At 41.3% G+C, this 17132-nt stretch overlaps 1 protein-coding gene across 1 annotated transcript in view; it reads right to left on the bottom strand.

Moving 5' to 3' along the window:
• The window catches only part of SORCS3 (sortilin related VPS10 domain containing receptor 3), a 271149-nt gene that overhangs the window by 60211 nt on the left and 193806 nt on the right, over positions 1-17132 (bottom strand). Inside the window, exon 7 of the mRNA XM_058810200.1 lies at positions 10805-10923. Coding sequence (XP_058666183.1) covers positions 10805-10923 — 119 coding nt within the window. The remainder of the gene's footprint in view (positions 1-10804; positions 10924-17132) is intronic.

Raw genomic sequence — 17132 nt, 5'->3', positions numbered from 1 at the left:
GCTACTATTATAGCACACACGGCATAAGGTCAAAAGAATGGCCTATATGACAGCAAATAAACTCTATACAGATAACTTTTAGCTAAAGCCAAGGGTAAACACAAACAGGAAAATCCAAAGCAACTTGTCTGTGGACCCAGAACAAGCCAAGAGAAGAGACAGGGAGAAAACAGCAGTCACTGGACTCTCACTTCATGGAAAGGGCACTGTGTACTGACAGAGCAGTGACCATTTCTGGGTCCTGCTCTGAGTTGAATCACACAATGGTCTCGGTTGGGCCCTAAAGATCATCCAGTTCTTCCATGTATCTAATCTAATTCTACGCTCTTTCAGTTTGAAGCCATTCCTCCTTGTCCTGACACTCCATGCCCTTGTCCAAAGTCCTCTCCAGCTCTCTTACAGCCACTTTAGGTACTGGAAGGTGCCCTAATATCTCCCTGCAGCCTCCTCTTCTGCAGGCTGAATAAGGTCAGTGAGTGCTACTTCTGAAAGATATATTTCCCATTTAATACTTCCACATCAAAATAAAATTTTCACAGGAGAGAACAGACTGTGAAGTTGATTCATACTGAGTCCAGCTGAAAGGCAAAATTCATGTTTGCAGTAATTTTATATCTCTCAACTCCACAAGCACTACTCAAAGGATTCCCACACTTCTAGATATTGTCTAAATAGCACAGGGAATATTTAAATATCCCCTTTCACTTTTAATATTTATGGCCTCCATTGGAAACCCCAAATTCTCAATTCTCACATGAACTGAATATGTCCAGTGACTACTTGCTAAGAGCCCTGCATTCAATATCCACATTTTCTGATGGGCTGGGACATGGTCTTCAACTTGTAGATGAGGACATGATAATTTGCACACTTTGTAAATGCTGTGATGACCAATTAAGATTGGGAACAGTCCAACAACCTTCCAGTTAATCCAGTGAAAATAGAGTGGCAAAAATATCAAGGGGTGATCAACTTCCACTTTCTGTGCCACAACAGGTTCTACTGCAAGTCTGCCACACTCAAAAGGTTTTAAACCATTATTTTGGCTTTATCCCACTGAAAACTGGTACCTGGAGGGGGTTTGTTTGAATTACTTGTTTGTTTGGTTGGCTTTTAAATGCAGAAAGTTAGGATTAAACACTGTTAAAGTTCAGTATGCAATAGTTAAACTCCCTTCCAGGCTTCCACCTGGACTAGGTCACCTTGACAAGGTTTAGAAATAGAAATATTTGAGGTTTGTGGTCTTCCTGAGCCAGTTAATACGAAGCCACCCACAATTCTGTTGGCAGGAGTTGTGTAAGCTTTTCCCAGCCAGGGTCTCATCTTCGCATGATTTACATGCACAGTTATAACAGTTCCAAAAAAATGATCAAGCCTCCAATAAAGTTTTGGCAAGCACCGTGGTACAGAATGAATTTTGGAAGGCCCAACTTAATTTATTTTGATGAACTTTTCCTTTTCCTATGAGCAAATGCTCCAACACTGTAAATCCCAGAGATTATGGCAGTGTTTTGCCCTCCAATGCCTCCCTTCAGTTCACATTTGATGAATGTCACCCAATTATTTGCTGTGAGCTCATCAGTCATGCTCAGTACAGAATTAGCTGGGTTTGTCTTTTTCTTCCTCCATCGCTAATGACTGGATCATTAATCTGTTTTTCTGGATTTCTAGTTTATGTGTTTAATTGGGCTTCTGGCCAGTAGAAATTATTCCCATGGACAAATGTGTTTGTCATTAAACACATCTGTCTTTCATAACCTGTGTTCTTTTTTCCTCCTTCCACTCATGAGCCACTACTTTTCTTTAATGTTTCCACATTCAAGACAAAAGTCTCATCTAATTTATATCAGCTGGCACTTAAGAAGAAAACATGAGAAATTTCTCTTTGAAAGCCCTGAAAGTCTGGATATGCTGGCTCATTCCCCTTCCTGACCTGTAATGAGACAGAGTGCATCAATTGCATCAAACAGAAGAAAACAAACACGCTCATAAGACTGCAGAAAATTACATAAAATTTGTCATGGAATCTATTTATCTCAGTAATTTCTGTGACATGTCTAGGAACACAAAAAGCCATTTCCAATGTTAATGATTGAATAAGATTATTTAAGAACAAGCTTTGCAGCTTGCTTCCTTTTATTTTTTTTTTTCTTTAGACTGAAGTTCATCTTAGGCAAAAACATCTGTTTATCTAAAAGAGTTTGGAAGGCAAGCAGAATGAGTTAAAAGGTCTCAGACTGTAAAGAAGCCCTAGATGATGTGAGGAATTGTAGATCACTCTGTATGAGGCTTCTTTATCATCTTCCTGGCTGGCTTATGCTGGGACTCATAATTTCCAATGTAAGGCAGATATTGATGGAACAGAGAGGAAATTAGTAAATCTCAGAAAGGCTCCTGGGCTAAGGAGGACCCCATCTGCCTTCTACTGCTCAAAGAATTTGCAGGAAAGTGAGCAAAAATTTCACAGAAACAAATTTTACACTTCTTGTTGATACTAAGTTCTTAATAGTATATAGTTGATGTTATTTTCAATAAATGTCTCACTTGTTCTCCAAGGTGATTGCCCTGCTTGTGGAGTTCCCCTCCTTTCCAATAACATCAAATGAGCTGGTATCAGCATTGTAGCAGCATCCTGTTCTCCACCTCCATAGGGAGCCCTGGCATCCCTCTACATTGCTTTAACTTTAGGTTCCCTTTCTCCTTCTTGTGAGCATAAAATCCCCCAAATCAAACTGCGGATTAAAGCACAGAAGAGTCATGGCAAGCTCAGCAGGCAGGCTGCTCCACTGACACCCTTACCACGGGATTTTGGGGTTCTACAGAGCCAGCCCTGCCTAGGCCCTGCACAGGTTTGTTGGTATGAGGATTGAAAAGCTGTGCCTCCTCTCCCAAGCCTAACCACAATTGCAGTCACAAGAGGTTCAGAGGATGAGGAAGAACATGAACCTAGTGTAATGCTCTTCCTTCTTGATTACCCACCATGATCAACGAAAGCAATCTTCCAGGTATTTCTGTGTAGTGAGGTTCTCCACTGCTTAGCATAAATTCCATCATGACAGGTACCATCCAGTCTGAATTATCTCCCTGTGGTTTTCATTAACATCATGCCCTCTGCACAGTCATTGAACAATTTGCAATTATCTGAGTGTGCTGTGGAATTTCTGTGCATAAAGCACCTTCAAGTTGCCTGGTAAATTCAGCAGGCTTAGAAAACATGACACTCTTTAGAGCATCACACCCATCAGAGCAAAACTGCTGTGACAAAGCAGCATTTATTATACTGGCCCAGTCCCTGTTCAGCTCCCTCTCCCCTCAGAGCAAAGATGACACAGCTAAAGGACAGAGTAATCTCAAGTATTGCATTTGTTTTAAAAGCAACTCCTGCAGAAAATGTGCAGTTACACCAAAACACAAGCCACATCCAAGCTGCAGGTGCACATCACCCACACAGAAATCAACTTATGAGAAGAGCATAATTGTACACATTAAACGTCCTTTTGATTTCAGAGGAAACATATGAGTTTGCCAAAGCAATACTTTACATCTTCAGCTGATCAATCAGACAGCATGATGGGAGAGGAGAGAGTGATAAAAGAAAGTACATCACAAAAAGCCCTAGAAAGAAAATCAATATAAAATAAATAAATAAAGGAAAATGTTAATTTTTTTTTTTTTTATCGAGAGATGGTTAGGCTCAAGTTCCAAATGTGATATTTGGCACAGAAAAAATAAAACTGTGCTAGAAATGGATGAAAAGCACCCAGCAGTGAATAGGAAAGTAGCTAACTACTTACTGCCTGTCTTGCTTTAACAAGAGCTTTTAACTAGCACGTGGGATGCACTTTCTTTCATCTGTATGGATTAATTTCCCCCACTGGAGTGCTGTCCAGCATTTTAAATAGGAGTGAGAGGAGATCAGCTCTAGCAGGCATTATTCACCAGTAAAACAGGTGTAATCGTGTTCATCATTTAAACGTCTTCATCCTATTAGTTTCATAATAAGCTTTTAATGATTCCTTCAATAAAAGACTCAAAGACTAGCCCCTACAAGCTGGAGAGTGCTCCATTGTCCCGCCAAACCATTTTCTCTACCATCGATCGCAAAGATAAAAATCAATCGTAGCTAAGCAGGGTGAAGTTAAAAATAAATTGCATGGATTGATTTCTGTTAAGACCTTTGGCTCCTAGTTAATGGAGGAAAAAATGGAGGAAAGAAATTTATATTTGAACATGGTGTATTTAGTTTCTATGAAAATAGAGACGATTCTATACTGGGAAATGAACATTTAATTTCTCCCCGCTATCCTGTTTCACTGCTGAGAAGTTTCACATTAATTAAAAAAAAACAACAATCAAAAAACCCCCCAAAAATAACAACCACTTTGTTTATTCCTGGGGAAATTTGCCACTTATTTAAGTTTTTTAATTGATCGTTTGATAACCAAGGTCAGGAATCCCTATGAATTAGCATCAACTCAGCTGTGGCTGCTGGTTGAAGTCTATTCACCTGATAAATTACTTCAATTCAGCAAATATGCTCATTTAGCCTATTCTTAAATACTCAATAAACTTGAAACATACACTCATGTCCTCCATAAGCACTTTCAAGGGCTCCTAAACAAGCATAGTTATAACCAGTAATAATATTAAACTACTTATCTGAGCTGGGCTTAGATATATGTAGCTTCTAGAATCAGGAATTTTTTCCCCCTCTATAACACCTCTAAGAGAAACGTCCCCCCACCTGAATTCTAATGTTATAAACAGTAAGTATTTTTATTTCTACTGAGGCTGGGGAAAAAAAAAAGTTATTATAAATATATTCACCCTGATAAACCAGAAATTGATTCAAATAAAAGGAAAGTATATAAATGCCATTTTGCATCAAATTACTTCAGCTGAAATTTTTGTCTGGACTCTGATGAGCCACCAGGCATCCAAAAAAGGAAATATTATCCATTGGTTTTGTAAGATGTTATCAGTGATTGTGGGTGAATACTGACATCTGCATATGTTTTAAGGAAACTTTTCTGATGCAAAAGAAGACTGAAATGGTTCAACAGATTTTGGCAGAAGTGTTTGTTCCTCTGAGCCAGAGGAGTTATTCAGATGTGCCCTCTCAGACTCCCACTCAGCTGCACCACACATCAGCCTCTGGAGAAATTTGGGATTTGCTCCTTTTCGCTCCTGCCAGTGAGCAGGCTGAGAGGCTGCCCTGCTGTGCAACTCCCTGAATTAGGCAAAAGTCTTCCAAGTTCAAACTTATTTCAGAAGGTGAAGAAGAGCCAGATAAAAGATCAGTATCACAGAAGAGCATTTTCACTTGAACTTTTCACTTTCCATATGCAATTCCTACAAGAACTGCAGCTGCATCTACACTGCTGCATGCACAGGATGTGAGTAACCACCATCCCTTGCTCCTAAATGGCAACACCACAGACCCCATCACAGCCAAGACCCTGCCTCTCTTCCCAGCTGCCCTCAAACTCTTTTCTTCCTTCATCACATCAACCTCAAAACAAAGGGCCACCAAGAGAGCAACTTGGCTTTTTGAACATGGGATCATCATATGTCCCAGGACAACCTGAAGGAATGTGGACTCAAGAGAAAAATGGGCAGTTCCCAGAGTTCCCAGGAGACTGAATCACAAATGAAATGGCATAGAAAGAAGAAGGAGAAGTAGAAGCAGGGCCAATGAGAGACAAGACACTTGAGTTTCAGCATGCAGCTAAACACCTTGATAAATTATGCCATGGGATGGAAAGGGGAAGTGGTACCCATGCTTCCACTCTTTAAAGGCTTTGGAAAGTGATAAGGCAGTGCTCCTCAGAATGCCTCTCTGATTAGTGGTGCAAAGCACTTCCCTTTTAAAATGGAAATGGGCCAGGATATGGAGCAAAACATCAATCCTTTTCAATTAAACTTTGCAGGGATCATTCCTTGTCTTTCAGGGACCACCAGTCAAAGAGAGATGAGAGGGTTCATCTCCAAAGGCATTTGTCTGGCTTGTATCACCCCCAAACCCAAACCAGGTATCATCTGCTAAGTCTGAGGAGTCTTCTATACCCAGTGGTGTTGCCACTGCTATGGAAAATGCTGAATGTCTGAGCTACAACTCAGATCAACTTCAGCTCTTCTCCACTGGGATAGCAGAGTCTGCAGCATCCTGGAGAAAAATAAAGACATAAAAAACTACCAAGACAGGTATTGATCACCCATCCACACACCTCAGCCAGGAGTTTGGCACTTACAGCCAGCTCAAATCAAAAAGGTCAAAGTAACCCTGAGGGTCTCCAAGTGCTGACAGAGGCAGAAGCGTAAGAGAGGAACGGGGACAGCAATAACTGAATGCCAGACTAGGCTGGTATGATCTCTGGGGGGAAAGCCACAAGCAGAAGAGTTTACACAACACAACAAGATTAATAGGGGGATGGAAACATATTTATGAGACCTAGATCTACAGCTGGGGAAAAAAAGAGAAAAAACAGTTTTGAGAAACCAAATCCTTTCTCATGTCCCTCAGGATCTTGTGAATATGCCTAAAATCTTATCTGTCCTTTTCTAACTCTGTCAGTTCCAACTCACAAAAAATACTGTCTTTCTGTAAATTTTGTCCCACTGAAATCCTTAGGTCACCAGCACTATAACAGTAGTAGTACCATCAGTCCTCATGTCACACATTCTGAAGAGTTCCATCACAATTTCTGTCCATCTTCTGATACCCAGGCTTCTGTGTGAAGACAGAGTCCTCACATGAGTCAGCACTGGGAATGTCATCCCTTTCCACTAGCAGCCAGGCTCATCCAAGGTGGGAGTCCAGCCCCCCAGAAGAACCACTGAGCCACTGCACCCTGCACAGAACCTTTGGGCAGCCAGAACAGCTCCTTTAACTCAGCAGCACTTAGCTCTCCATGGCAGCTATGGGTCTGCCTGCAGGAATGCTGCTCTCTGCAAAAAGCACTGCCCCTCAGCAAAGCTGATTCCCAGGGAATGCACTGTCCTGTTCATGTCCCTTGGGACCTCTCAGACCCCCAAAATAAGCAACTGGGAATTCTATGGCCCAGACTGTCCTCACTGCCTGAAATAAGCGGTGACATTGGCTCATGCTTTCTCTCATTTTCAGTGGAAATTTTTGATCTGTTGACAAGGAAACACACAGATCATTCCTGATCCTCTCCAAGCAGCACTGATCAGCTGCCTGAGCAATTCCATTAGAAACCCTGATACAAGACTTGCTTGAAAAATACCTTTCCCAGAATTCCCTCTGTAATTTTTTAAACATCTAAATTTTCCAAAGTATCAGTACTCTAGAGTCATCCCAAATGACTATCCCTGATCCCCATGTCTTGTAATGTAGGCTCTGCAGATGAGAGTACCATAGCAGTTTAGGTAATTGTCAGGAAATCACATTTTTTAGGCAGTTGTAGCTTATGTTTGGACCTATGTTTGGAAAGCGATACAGTTTCAGTAACAAGCACCCACTGGAGCAGAGCTATGTAATTGAACACCACAGACATGGACATTAAATGCCAAAGCTGATCATCAAATTAGCTCCTTCTGCTACAGTACATAAGTCCAGACATATTCCAAGGTTTTCGCACTATTAAATTACTTGTTTTGCAAGTTGTATGAATTTTAAGTATTATTCACGAAAGAAGATTATGATATTGGCTCCTGGTTACACCAGAGCAATACTGTGAAGTGAATGAAAATTTATACATGCAAGAGAAGGGAAGAGTTTTTCTTAATATATCAATTTATGCAGAATTATCCAATCCAATCCTAGTGACATGACAGGCATCCTTAAATAACTATTGATCAATCAAATAGAAAGTCAGCCAATAAATTCAGAGTGATCACCTACTGTTTTATGCATAATAATTCTTCCTAGTCTCTCTTAGTAGCTATATCTTTTGTCCCTCCACATTACCTTTTACATCTGTCCTCATGGGCTATGTTATTTATCTCTTTTGCCTAGCAACAAGTGCCAGTCTTTTCAAACTCTCTTCAACAGATAAAATTTTCAAGCATAAGATCATTCTAATTTTCTTTCTTTGTACTGTAATTCTGAAAGATCCTTTCAGAAGTGCTGCACAACAGGAATTGTTGATTTATAATGGCATTATAATGTCTTCTGTTTTCTTCTTTCCCTTATCCATTATGAATCATAGTATCATGTTTGCTTTGAGTGCAGTTTAACAAGTTAATGCTGCTCAGGAATCTTACAGTGCTGGCCTGGTTATTATCTTGGTTAGAATGGATATTCACTACTAAATAACTATGTAGATAATCTAAGACATTGATATCAATAGCTGGAATTCATCTTCCCTAATTTTAACTGTCAAAAATTTTGGGGTTTTCACTAAGCTCTACTTAGGTTCCTTCCAATATTAATGAGAAAGTCATACTCAGAGACCTAGCTCATGTTGAAATAGGTGAAATAAGAGATAAATTGCCCCTGAAGGTTTCAATTGCTCTAACTTTAGAGGAACACTGACTACAGATTTAGAATAAAAATCTACTGGTTTAATGAAAAAAGTCAAAAAAAACAAGTTCCCCTCTCCACTCCAGGACATTAATTCTGATTTGCTCCAGAACAGACATATCAGAACTCACGCACCAATGCTTTATGTTGCTATTAAACCTCACCAAGTTCTTAACATTTAATTTGATATTTATTTATTCATCTCTGTCTAATTTTAAAATTCTAAAGACCTGGCTCCTACACTTCTGTCCAAGATTACCCAGACTGAACAACACGCATGAGACATTGCAAGCAGTCAATCTGACACTTCCCATTATAGGCAGCAATACCACATTGTTTGTGAGACTAATACATCCAGGACATATTAGCTACATATGTACCAAGCAAACACTCTGCATATCCCATTGACCATATCCTGGATTTAACACACCTTCAGCTCAGAGTGTGCTGGGAATCTGAAGTGCCTGCGTGTCACTCGAGCTCTGCATGGGCTCAATCCCTGCCCAGCATCTGCAGCCCCTGACAGCAGGCTGCTGGACAGGCAGAAACCCTGCCATTGTGACACAAAACACAGGGAAGGGGATAAACAGCCTGGGAATGGAGACTCTCAAAAAAAGAGTCTCCCAAAGCAGCAGCAATGCTCTGTGTGTATATTTAACAGCTTTTTAAAGTGTGGGGATGTGATTTTCAATTCAAACACCCATTAAACTATAATAAAACCTTGCTAAGAATAGTCAAGACACTTGAGTAGTACATGTACATACATGCATGTGTTTGTACACACACACACAGATTTTTTTTTTAACTTGAAGTTTTTAGAAGCTAATAGCCTGAGCTGCTCACTGCTGATTTGAGGCAGAGGAATATACACACCAGGCCTCACTGTGAAATCAAGATTCTAAACAGAGTGGCCTTGTTTTAACACAGATGAGAGCTTTGGAGTGAGAAACACCTATAAGGCCTCATGCTTAAAGTTGGATGTTCCACAACATCTTTAGCCACAGACATAAACCACTACACTAAGAGAGTCTCTCTAAAATACTCCTTGGAGAGCAGAGCACTTACTGATTGGAAAGCCATTGCTTTTAGTCAAATCATGACTTACTAAGTAGCAAAAACTGAATTCACAGTGTTTTCTAGCAGTGGATCTCCACTGAGGCCACAGGAAGCAGTAGCAGACTGAGTTTCACGGGGGATTGAGGGGAGCTGTGGCTCCCACAGCAGTAGGTCATCTCCAGAGCAGCACACTCCCCTGCTTTCAGAAGAAGTCTGCCAACATTGCTCAAATGCATGCAGTTTTCACCCTGCAGTCCTCCCAGGCCACAGGAATCCAGTCTTCCACCTAAGCCCAGCACAGACTTATCAGTCTTCCCTCTTATAAGAAAGTCTGACAATAAACACAGCAAATTTTTCTCATAATTTGGATATAGTCAAGAAAAATACTCAAGGAAATAAAGTAGGAGCTTAATATAACCCAGTCTTATTCAAAAAGGAAAGCATATATCTTTTTTGTACCACCTGAATCCAGTCTTCATCTCTTTTTGTTCCCCCTGGTTCAGCACTGGAGGCAAGCAGTTAACATCACCACGTCTGTAATTTCTGTGTCTCCTGAGCTTCCTGCAATCTGGAATCACCACAGCCTGGCCCTCAGTTTTCTACCAAATGGTACATTCTCAGGAAGTGTTCTTCCAGACAGTACTATTCATTCTCAGGCTTCCACAGACACAAAATTTAGAGAGATGGCCCTGTTCCATCCAGCCCATGTATTCTCAAAAAATCTCAAAACCACGTAGTTTCTTACTCAGTTTCTGACCCTTTCTCCTCATCTCCAGAATCATCACCAACTGACAAATTTACAGACATCTTTCACTTTGAAGTTGCCCTGTAACAACTTCCCTCAATTTTTCTGCTATTTTACCTCCTACAACAAATTTTGGTTCACCCTATTAGCATTACTTGACTGTCAAATCAGCATAAACCTTTCCAATTGCTAAAAATAATCATTCACACCTTTCCTTTGCTCTTCTCTGTTCTCCCCAGTTCATTTCTAGTTCCTTTGTATTTTACAATTAGCCACACCAATAGCAAATTGTGAAATTCATGGACCCTTAATGAACAAATTTTAAAAATATATGATTCAAGGCAAGTGATAAGCAGGGAGATCAAGTGCTGCATCCCAGACTACAGAGCCAATACGGGATGGACTCTTAAGAACTGTGGTCCCACATGCTTATCCTAAGAATATCCTAAGAATATACCCAAAGAAAAAATCCCTTGTGCAGGCAGAGTTCATGTCCCATTTGCAGGAAGGCAACATACCTGGATGAAGATGTACTCATCCTGAACCACCAGGGAGCTGACGTCGATGGAGCGTGAGAAGGGCCCGCTCCTCTTGGTCTCGGAGCACTCCTGGATCCGACAGGTCAAATAGTGGGTGTCTGCAAGGGGAGCATGGGGACACATCAGAAACGCCCAGGGAGGAGCCACTTGTCTGTAAAACACCATCAGCAGCTCCAAAGAATGTCTTATCTCCAACTAGGGAGATGTTATTTCAGGATCTGCCTCCAGCCTTTGACACGGTAATTGTTCTCTGAAGTTAGGAGTTCACCACACTTTGACATTGGCCATTCCCTTTTCTGTTGTGTAGACAACTCTCAGGAGACTGAAGTTCAAAACCCCCCATCAATGGAGGGTACCAACCATAAACGCATCAGAAAGCTGCTGATGAGACCAAATAGAGCAGAAGCCACCCGGGTAGAATTCACCAATTCCTACATCCTTCTGGAAATCATACCTCTGTCTTCCTTCTGAAACCCCCTAGCCTTGTTGACTGGTTTTAACTGTGGTAGTAATACACAAAAAGAAAAAAAAAAAAGCCTAAATCAACACTATTAAATTTAACTTATTTTTCTGTGAAAATCAGAAGCATCTCTCAAAATTAAGTATTTATAGCAAACATGGGCTAGGAATGAAAATGCCATGGCCATGAAATAGCCTGAGTAGCTGAAGATTCCTAACAGCAGTTATATGCTCTACAAGAAGCATCAAATGCTTCTGTCTGGAGAGAAGAACAGAAGACCATCACACTAATGGGATCCTGTCAGGCCTTGACATTGCTTGAGAGGAGGAACAGGACTGGGAGAAGAACAAGAAAACAACAGAAGGAAAAGGCAGATATACAGAAAGTTAGAACAAGAAGAGATGTGCTCACCTCTAGTAAGTTGAGAGAGGTTATAGAGGGTTAAGCATTATTTCACTCAGGCTAAGAAAAGGCCTCACGAAACAGAACAATGAATGCATTGTGTTTCTGGATGTGTGTAATCTAAATATGCCATCTCTGCTTTTCAACTGCTCTTCTGAAAACTGCAAATTAGGAAGAAAATAAAAATACTACTAAGATGACAGCTGGAGTGATAAAAGGGTCATATCTTTTGCACTCTGGCACTTGACAGGCCTCCTAGATTCAAATGCTTCTTTGCTTTTCTGCAAAGGGTGAGGACAGAACATCAGTGAAGTAAACAGCAAGTTTGTAAGGGCTGGGGTGAGCCTGGTGCAGTGATTTTAGTTCACAACAGAACTTTCTGACATGGACCTTGTCAAACTGAGCTCAAAATGATAAAATAGAAGTTTAAAAAGACAATCACTAGCCCAGCAAAGCTGCTTACAGGATTCTCCATCACAAAAAAAAACAACTGCCTTGTCCTTGGTCTGTGTCCTTCCAGTTACGGCAATATGCTAGGCAGTGGAAAGCTTTGGGGGGCACAATTTAAATCCTCTGAGATTCAGACAACTGCCTTCCCAAATTCTAAACCAACATTCATAGACTGATAGTTTCCTCTTTTATAGTCTTGTCCCAGCAACACTGTTAAAAATGCAAAAAGAATGCAAGTCAGAGTCATTAATAATTAGACTAATAATTACTAAAATATTTTTTCTAAAGGAGTTAGAAACCACAGCCAAGCTTTAATCTAATGAAGGTCCATGCCCAACCACCCAGTGAGTGAAGGCCCCTGTTTAAATGCTGCAGACCTGGTTCTGGGTTGATGCACTAGGGATTCCAGGTTAATAAGGGCTGAGTCAGAGCAGTCACACAGGTCTGGTGCAGCAATGAAATCGCAGTCCCACTGAGGATGCTAAAGCAGCAGAAAATGTTGCTGGTGCCAGCTCAGAGTACTGGGCAGTGATTAAAGTGAATGGTGACAAACACCTGACATAGAGACGGTGCCAATAACCAGAGTATCAGAGCTGTGCTTTCTCCCAGCATAAAATTCCAGCAAGAGCAGCAGAGAGGTCAGACTTTCAGCTGGCATAAATTAAAGTTCTTCATCAACTGATATACACACACTTGGCCCAGAGCTGCAATTTAGCTCCTCAGTGTGGAACCTAAGCCAACCCTGCAGTGGATAAAAGCAACTTCTCAGAAAACAAGAGGGTTTTATGCGCTGCCATGCCATCCAAAGAGATCAACAGTGGTGACTTGCTCTTTGAGGTAGCTCTAAAATTAGGCAGAACAAGGAGGAGAGGTCAGGAGTTGTATTTTTAGAAGCTCATTCCCTCCAGTACGTTCTCCCACACAGTCGCCTGGATATTCTTATCCTTCCAAAAAGGGGATAATTTGCTGCTGCTGAGTGACAGAATGGGAAGAGGAATAAAAACCTGTCACAAATAAATGCAGATAAATCACAAGTGTTGACATGACAACGAGCTTCCTGCCTATTGGGAAATGTGTCATTTTGAGTGTGTTACACCAGCAATCAAATATACTCAAAGAATGGCACCTGATTAATATTCACAAGGAGATGGTGGTGGAGAAGGGGGATAGCTCACTACCCACTTTCCATTTAGTCTCTTGTTTTATTTATTTTCATATATTTTACAATACAAGCCTATTAAAAAAAAACAAACACAGACACAAATAATATATCTTTAAACCTCTATGCTTTAGGATACCAGATAAAGTTATCTTGCTTTTTTCCTGCTTCTCCAAAAAATTTTTTTTTAATCCATTAAAAATCAGGTAAAAAATATAGCAGCATCCAGTTCTGTTCCCATTTGTGTGTAACTCAAAGCAAGAAACAATCTCAAGTCCCTGCTCAAGCTTCTAAAATGTGCTCATTCACAGAGCACATCTTCTCACATAAAAAGAACAGGGTGTCTCAACAAAAGCCTCCATTAAGAGAGAAGAGGCCACCCTAACTTCCAGGCTATTATCAGCCTCTCCTCCAGAATGAGGTAATTTTGCACTTTTGGGCAACCACAAGGTAAAAGGACATTCACCCAGAGGGGCAGGTGACATGACACTAAGCCATGCCTCCAAAGCCTTGCTTACCTTTCACTGGCAGTTGTATTGTGTAAGGAAGGCTGTTTCTATCTGGGCACTTCTTCCAATTTATATATTGTCCTATACAACACCAGAATTAAAGGGTTTGGGTGTTTTGGTTTTCAGGGTTCTTTTAGCAGGTTGGATTTTTTGTTACTTTTGGGATTTTTATAATGTTCCACTGCAAAAAAATTTCTCATGCTTATGAGCAACCCCATCCACTTCCTCAACACATCTGTGAATGTGGCAATATGGGCATCAAGCAGCCTGGAGGGCTTCCTGCAGCTCCAATCCCAGCATCCATGCCTCCACACAAACCCTTCCCACTTCCCTCAGGATTAGGGAATGGCTTTCACAGATGTACAGCCATTTTCCAGCTGAGGAGCCTGAACCACCTCCTCATTGCTATTTAACACAGTCTTCCATCTTGAGATTCTGGAGTGTATTTTTACCCTTTTTGGAATGACAAAACGGAAACAATTTCTTGAGACTGGAAGGGACAAACTGGTGAAATAAGCCAAGCTACCAAGTTTCATCTTTTCCTGCCAGCCATGCCAGCTTTGGCAGGAAGCAGGAGCACAAGAGGCTCTCTCCCCAAAGATGTGGGTTCCTGAAGGGAGGCAGTGATACAGACAAAGCTGTTGTGCTGCAGGCTGCAAAGGGCCAACCTGTGTGCAGGTGGCTGTGACTTAGACATAGAACAGAAAGTCCTGCCTCCCTCCTGGGATGGCTGGCCAGCATGGCTAACAGGGAAAAGGGCAGCTGACAAAGACAAGCTGCATTGGCAGATTGGCTCAGCTTAAATCAGGCCCTGGTATCAGGCAAGATTTAAAATCATAAAATCGTGAAGGCTTCCATGAGAAGTAGAAAAACTCACTGGCCTCAATAATTTTTCCCCCAAAGAGAAAGACGTGTAGACTCTCCAGGAATTAGTTACCCTGTTTTATCCTTTTGGTTAGCTTTTCTCCCCCCTTTTTTCCTATAATTCAAACCCTGTTTATTGCAGTATATCTGTGAGTGGGGTGAAGATTAACTCACTGAACATCAGGAAGTTCAATAAATCCTTCCCAGGAATGCTGGTGGGTGCTTGTGTCAGTGTGACCATAACAGTCCCCTTGCATCCAGCCCTGTCCTTGCTGCTGCCTATTACACTCTGGCAGAAGGCACAATGCCCAAGGCTCCTACATGTTTTTACAATTTAAAAATGCAAGCCTCGATTATTATTCTGCTACAATGACTCTGCCAAGATGTCAAAAAAATGTGAAAAACTTCATCTGCTACAAAAGATGGGAACAGCTTGAGATAAGATAGGCACTGGAATTATCAGCATCTAGCAGTATTTAAGGAGACCAGGCACAGGGGCAGATGGGTTTTTCAGAGACACAACCATGACTGGACAGACAAACCATGTGGCAAGATGTCTTGAAGGACAGTCACCAGAGAGGTGAACAGGACTGCCAGCTCCCAGACCCATAAGCTTATTGATAGCCCTGACTCATCTATGGATGAATGAGATTCCAGCATGCCCCACCACCTGTTCCCAGCTCCAGAGCTGCTTTTAGGCACCACTGTCTAAATTGGTATTAGATGGGTTCTTGAGTCCCATTAATGCCAAAAGGAAAAAAAAAATTAAAAATTAAAAAATCATCAAATTCAGGAGTTAGTCCTAAATAGCACTTCCATTCCTTCCCCTCCCTTCTCCACTGCTTTACTCACTACTTTTTTTTTTTTTTTTTCTTAAAAACATGGAGGCAAACAGAAGAAGAAGAAAGAAAAATGCCCAGCCTAGAAGAATCATGTAGTTTTCAAGTAGCCAGTGACATTGAAGGCATGGATTCTTCCATTTGAATTAAACTAAGCAATGGGAATACTTAAATCTATGTCTGTTAATGCACCAAATAAGTGACTGAGCCACCAGACTGACCTAAAAGAGTCATTAGAGAAGCCTTTTCTTCCTTCTGCATAATACTGAGGAAAACTTTCACCAGAAGCTTTCTGATCAAGAGGAAGTAACTGCAGGGCCCCATTTTCCAGCAGGTGTAAGTGCCTCAGCTGTTTCACTGAGCACAGGAAGGCCCAATTTGGTGGCAGAACTAACTGAGAAAAGAGAAAAGTTCAATGCCCCACTCCTGAGCACCCAGAGCTGAACAATATCACCCTGGGGAAGTATATAGCTGTGAGGCTGTCATCTCTTTGTAACACAAACTAATATTGTTTCAAGCCTTAGAACCTCTGACTGGAGCAGCACTGTTCTTTTGTGCTGTGCTGGAGAGGGGTCCTCGGTACAGGCCAGCACAGCCCCACAGATCTGGGATGGCAGCTGCACTGGGGCTGTTTTGCTGACACCACTGGCCAAGCCTGGCTTCCAGTGAAACCCTCAACACCATCAGCTGCCAATTTCAAAATGCTGAATTTATATATTAAAACAAGAACAAAGAGCAAACCCCTGAGCAAACGAGACCTGAAGGAAGAGAGCTGTCTTTAAGCTGGGGATACATCTTTCAAACATTTACATCCTTGACATATCCAATATTTAAATAGCTGGGTGAGCAAGTTTAAACTTAGTTTGAAAACAGACTCCATCAGCACTTTGCTTGCTTGCTTGGGATTTTTTTATTTGCGTTTGACCACTTCTCCCATCATACCTGTGACAGTACACACAGCAGCAAAGGCACTGAAGATGCCTCCCTACCTTGTCCACCCACCTGTCGGCCTGTTTTGCCTTTTCCACATATTCAACAAACAGCTGTCACCCCTGAGCTGTTATTGCCTGGTTATTTATTCAGCTGCCATCACTAAATAGCAGTGGGAGGCCAGTGAATGATATTAGAACATCCACAACCTCAGAGAAGCCATCTTGACAGACAGAAGTTTGTTCACACATCTGGCCTACGCAGCACTTGACTAAAACAGAGAAAAGTTTGCAACCAACAAAAATGAGGCTTTTTTTTTCCCCAGAAATCCTTTAACTCCTTCATCCTATGCTGTTTTTCTATACTATCCCTGCACCAAAATGGGACACTTGTTCCATTTCCTCACACTGGAGTAAAATTCCACACAAGGAGCAGATGCATTACTATGCTGCAGTTCCTGTGAGAAATACCTAAAACACTTCAGAGAGAGTAAGTCAACTTACTTCTAATACCATGTCTTTGCTGGAAATTGACTGTAGGAATTCATTCCACTGCAAATGTGACTAGATTTATTTCAGTGAGGAGTTAAGATTATTTTTTTCCTATTTCCTGCTTCAGATCCAGGCACCTTTTCAAGCCTGTAATATGTTGGTATGGAACACTCATTCATACATTATGAGCAAAACTACAAAAT

This window comes from Ammospiza caudacuta, chromosome 9, assembly GCF_027887145.1.
Source record: "Ammospiza caudacuta isolate bAmmCau1 chromosome 9, bAmmCau1.pri, whole genome shotgun sequence".
Taxonomy (NCBI): domain Eukaryota; kingdom Metazoa; phylum Chordata; class Aves; order Passeriformes; family Passerellidae; genus Ammospiza; species Ammospiza caudacuta.
This window is presented reverse-complemented; position numbering and strand designations above follow the sequence as displayed.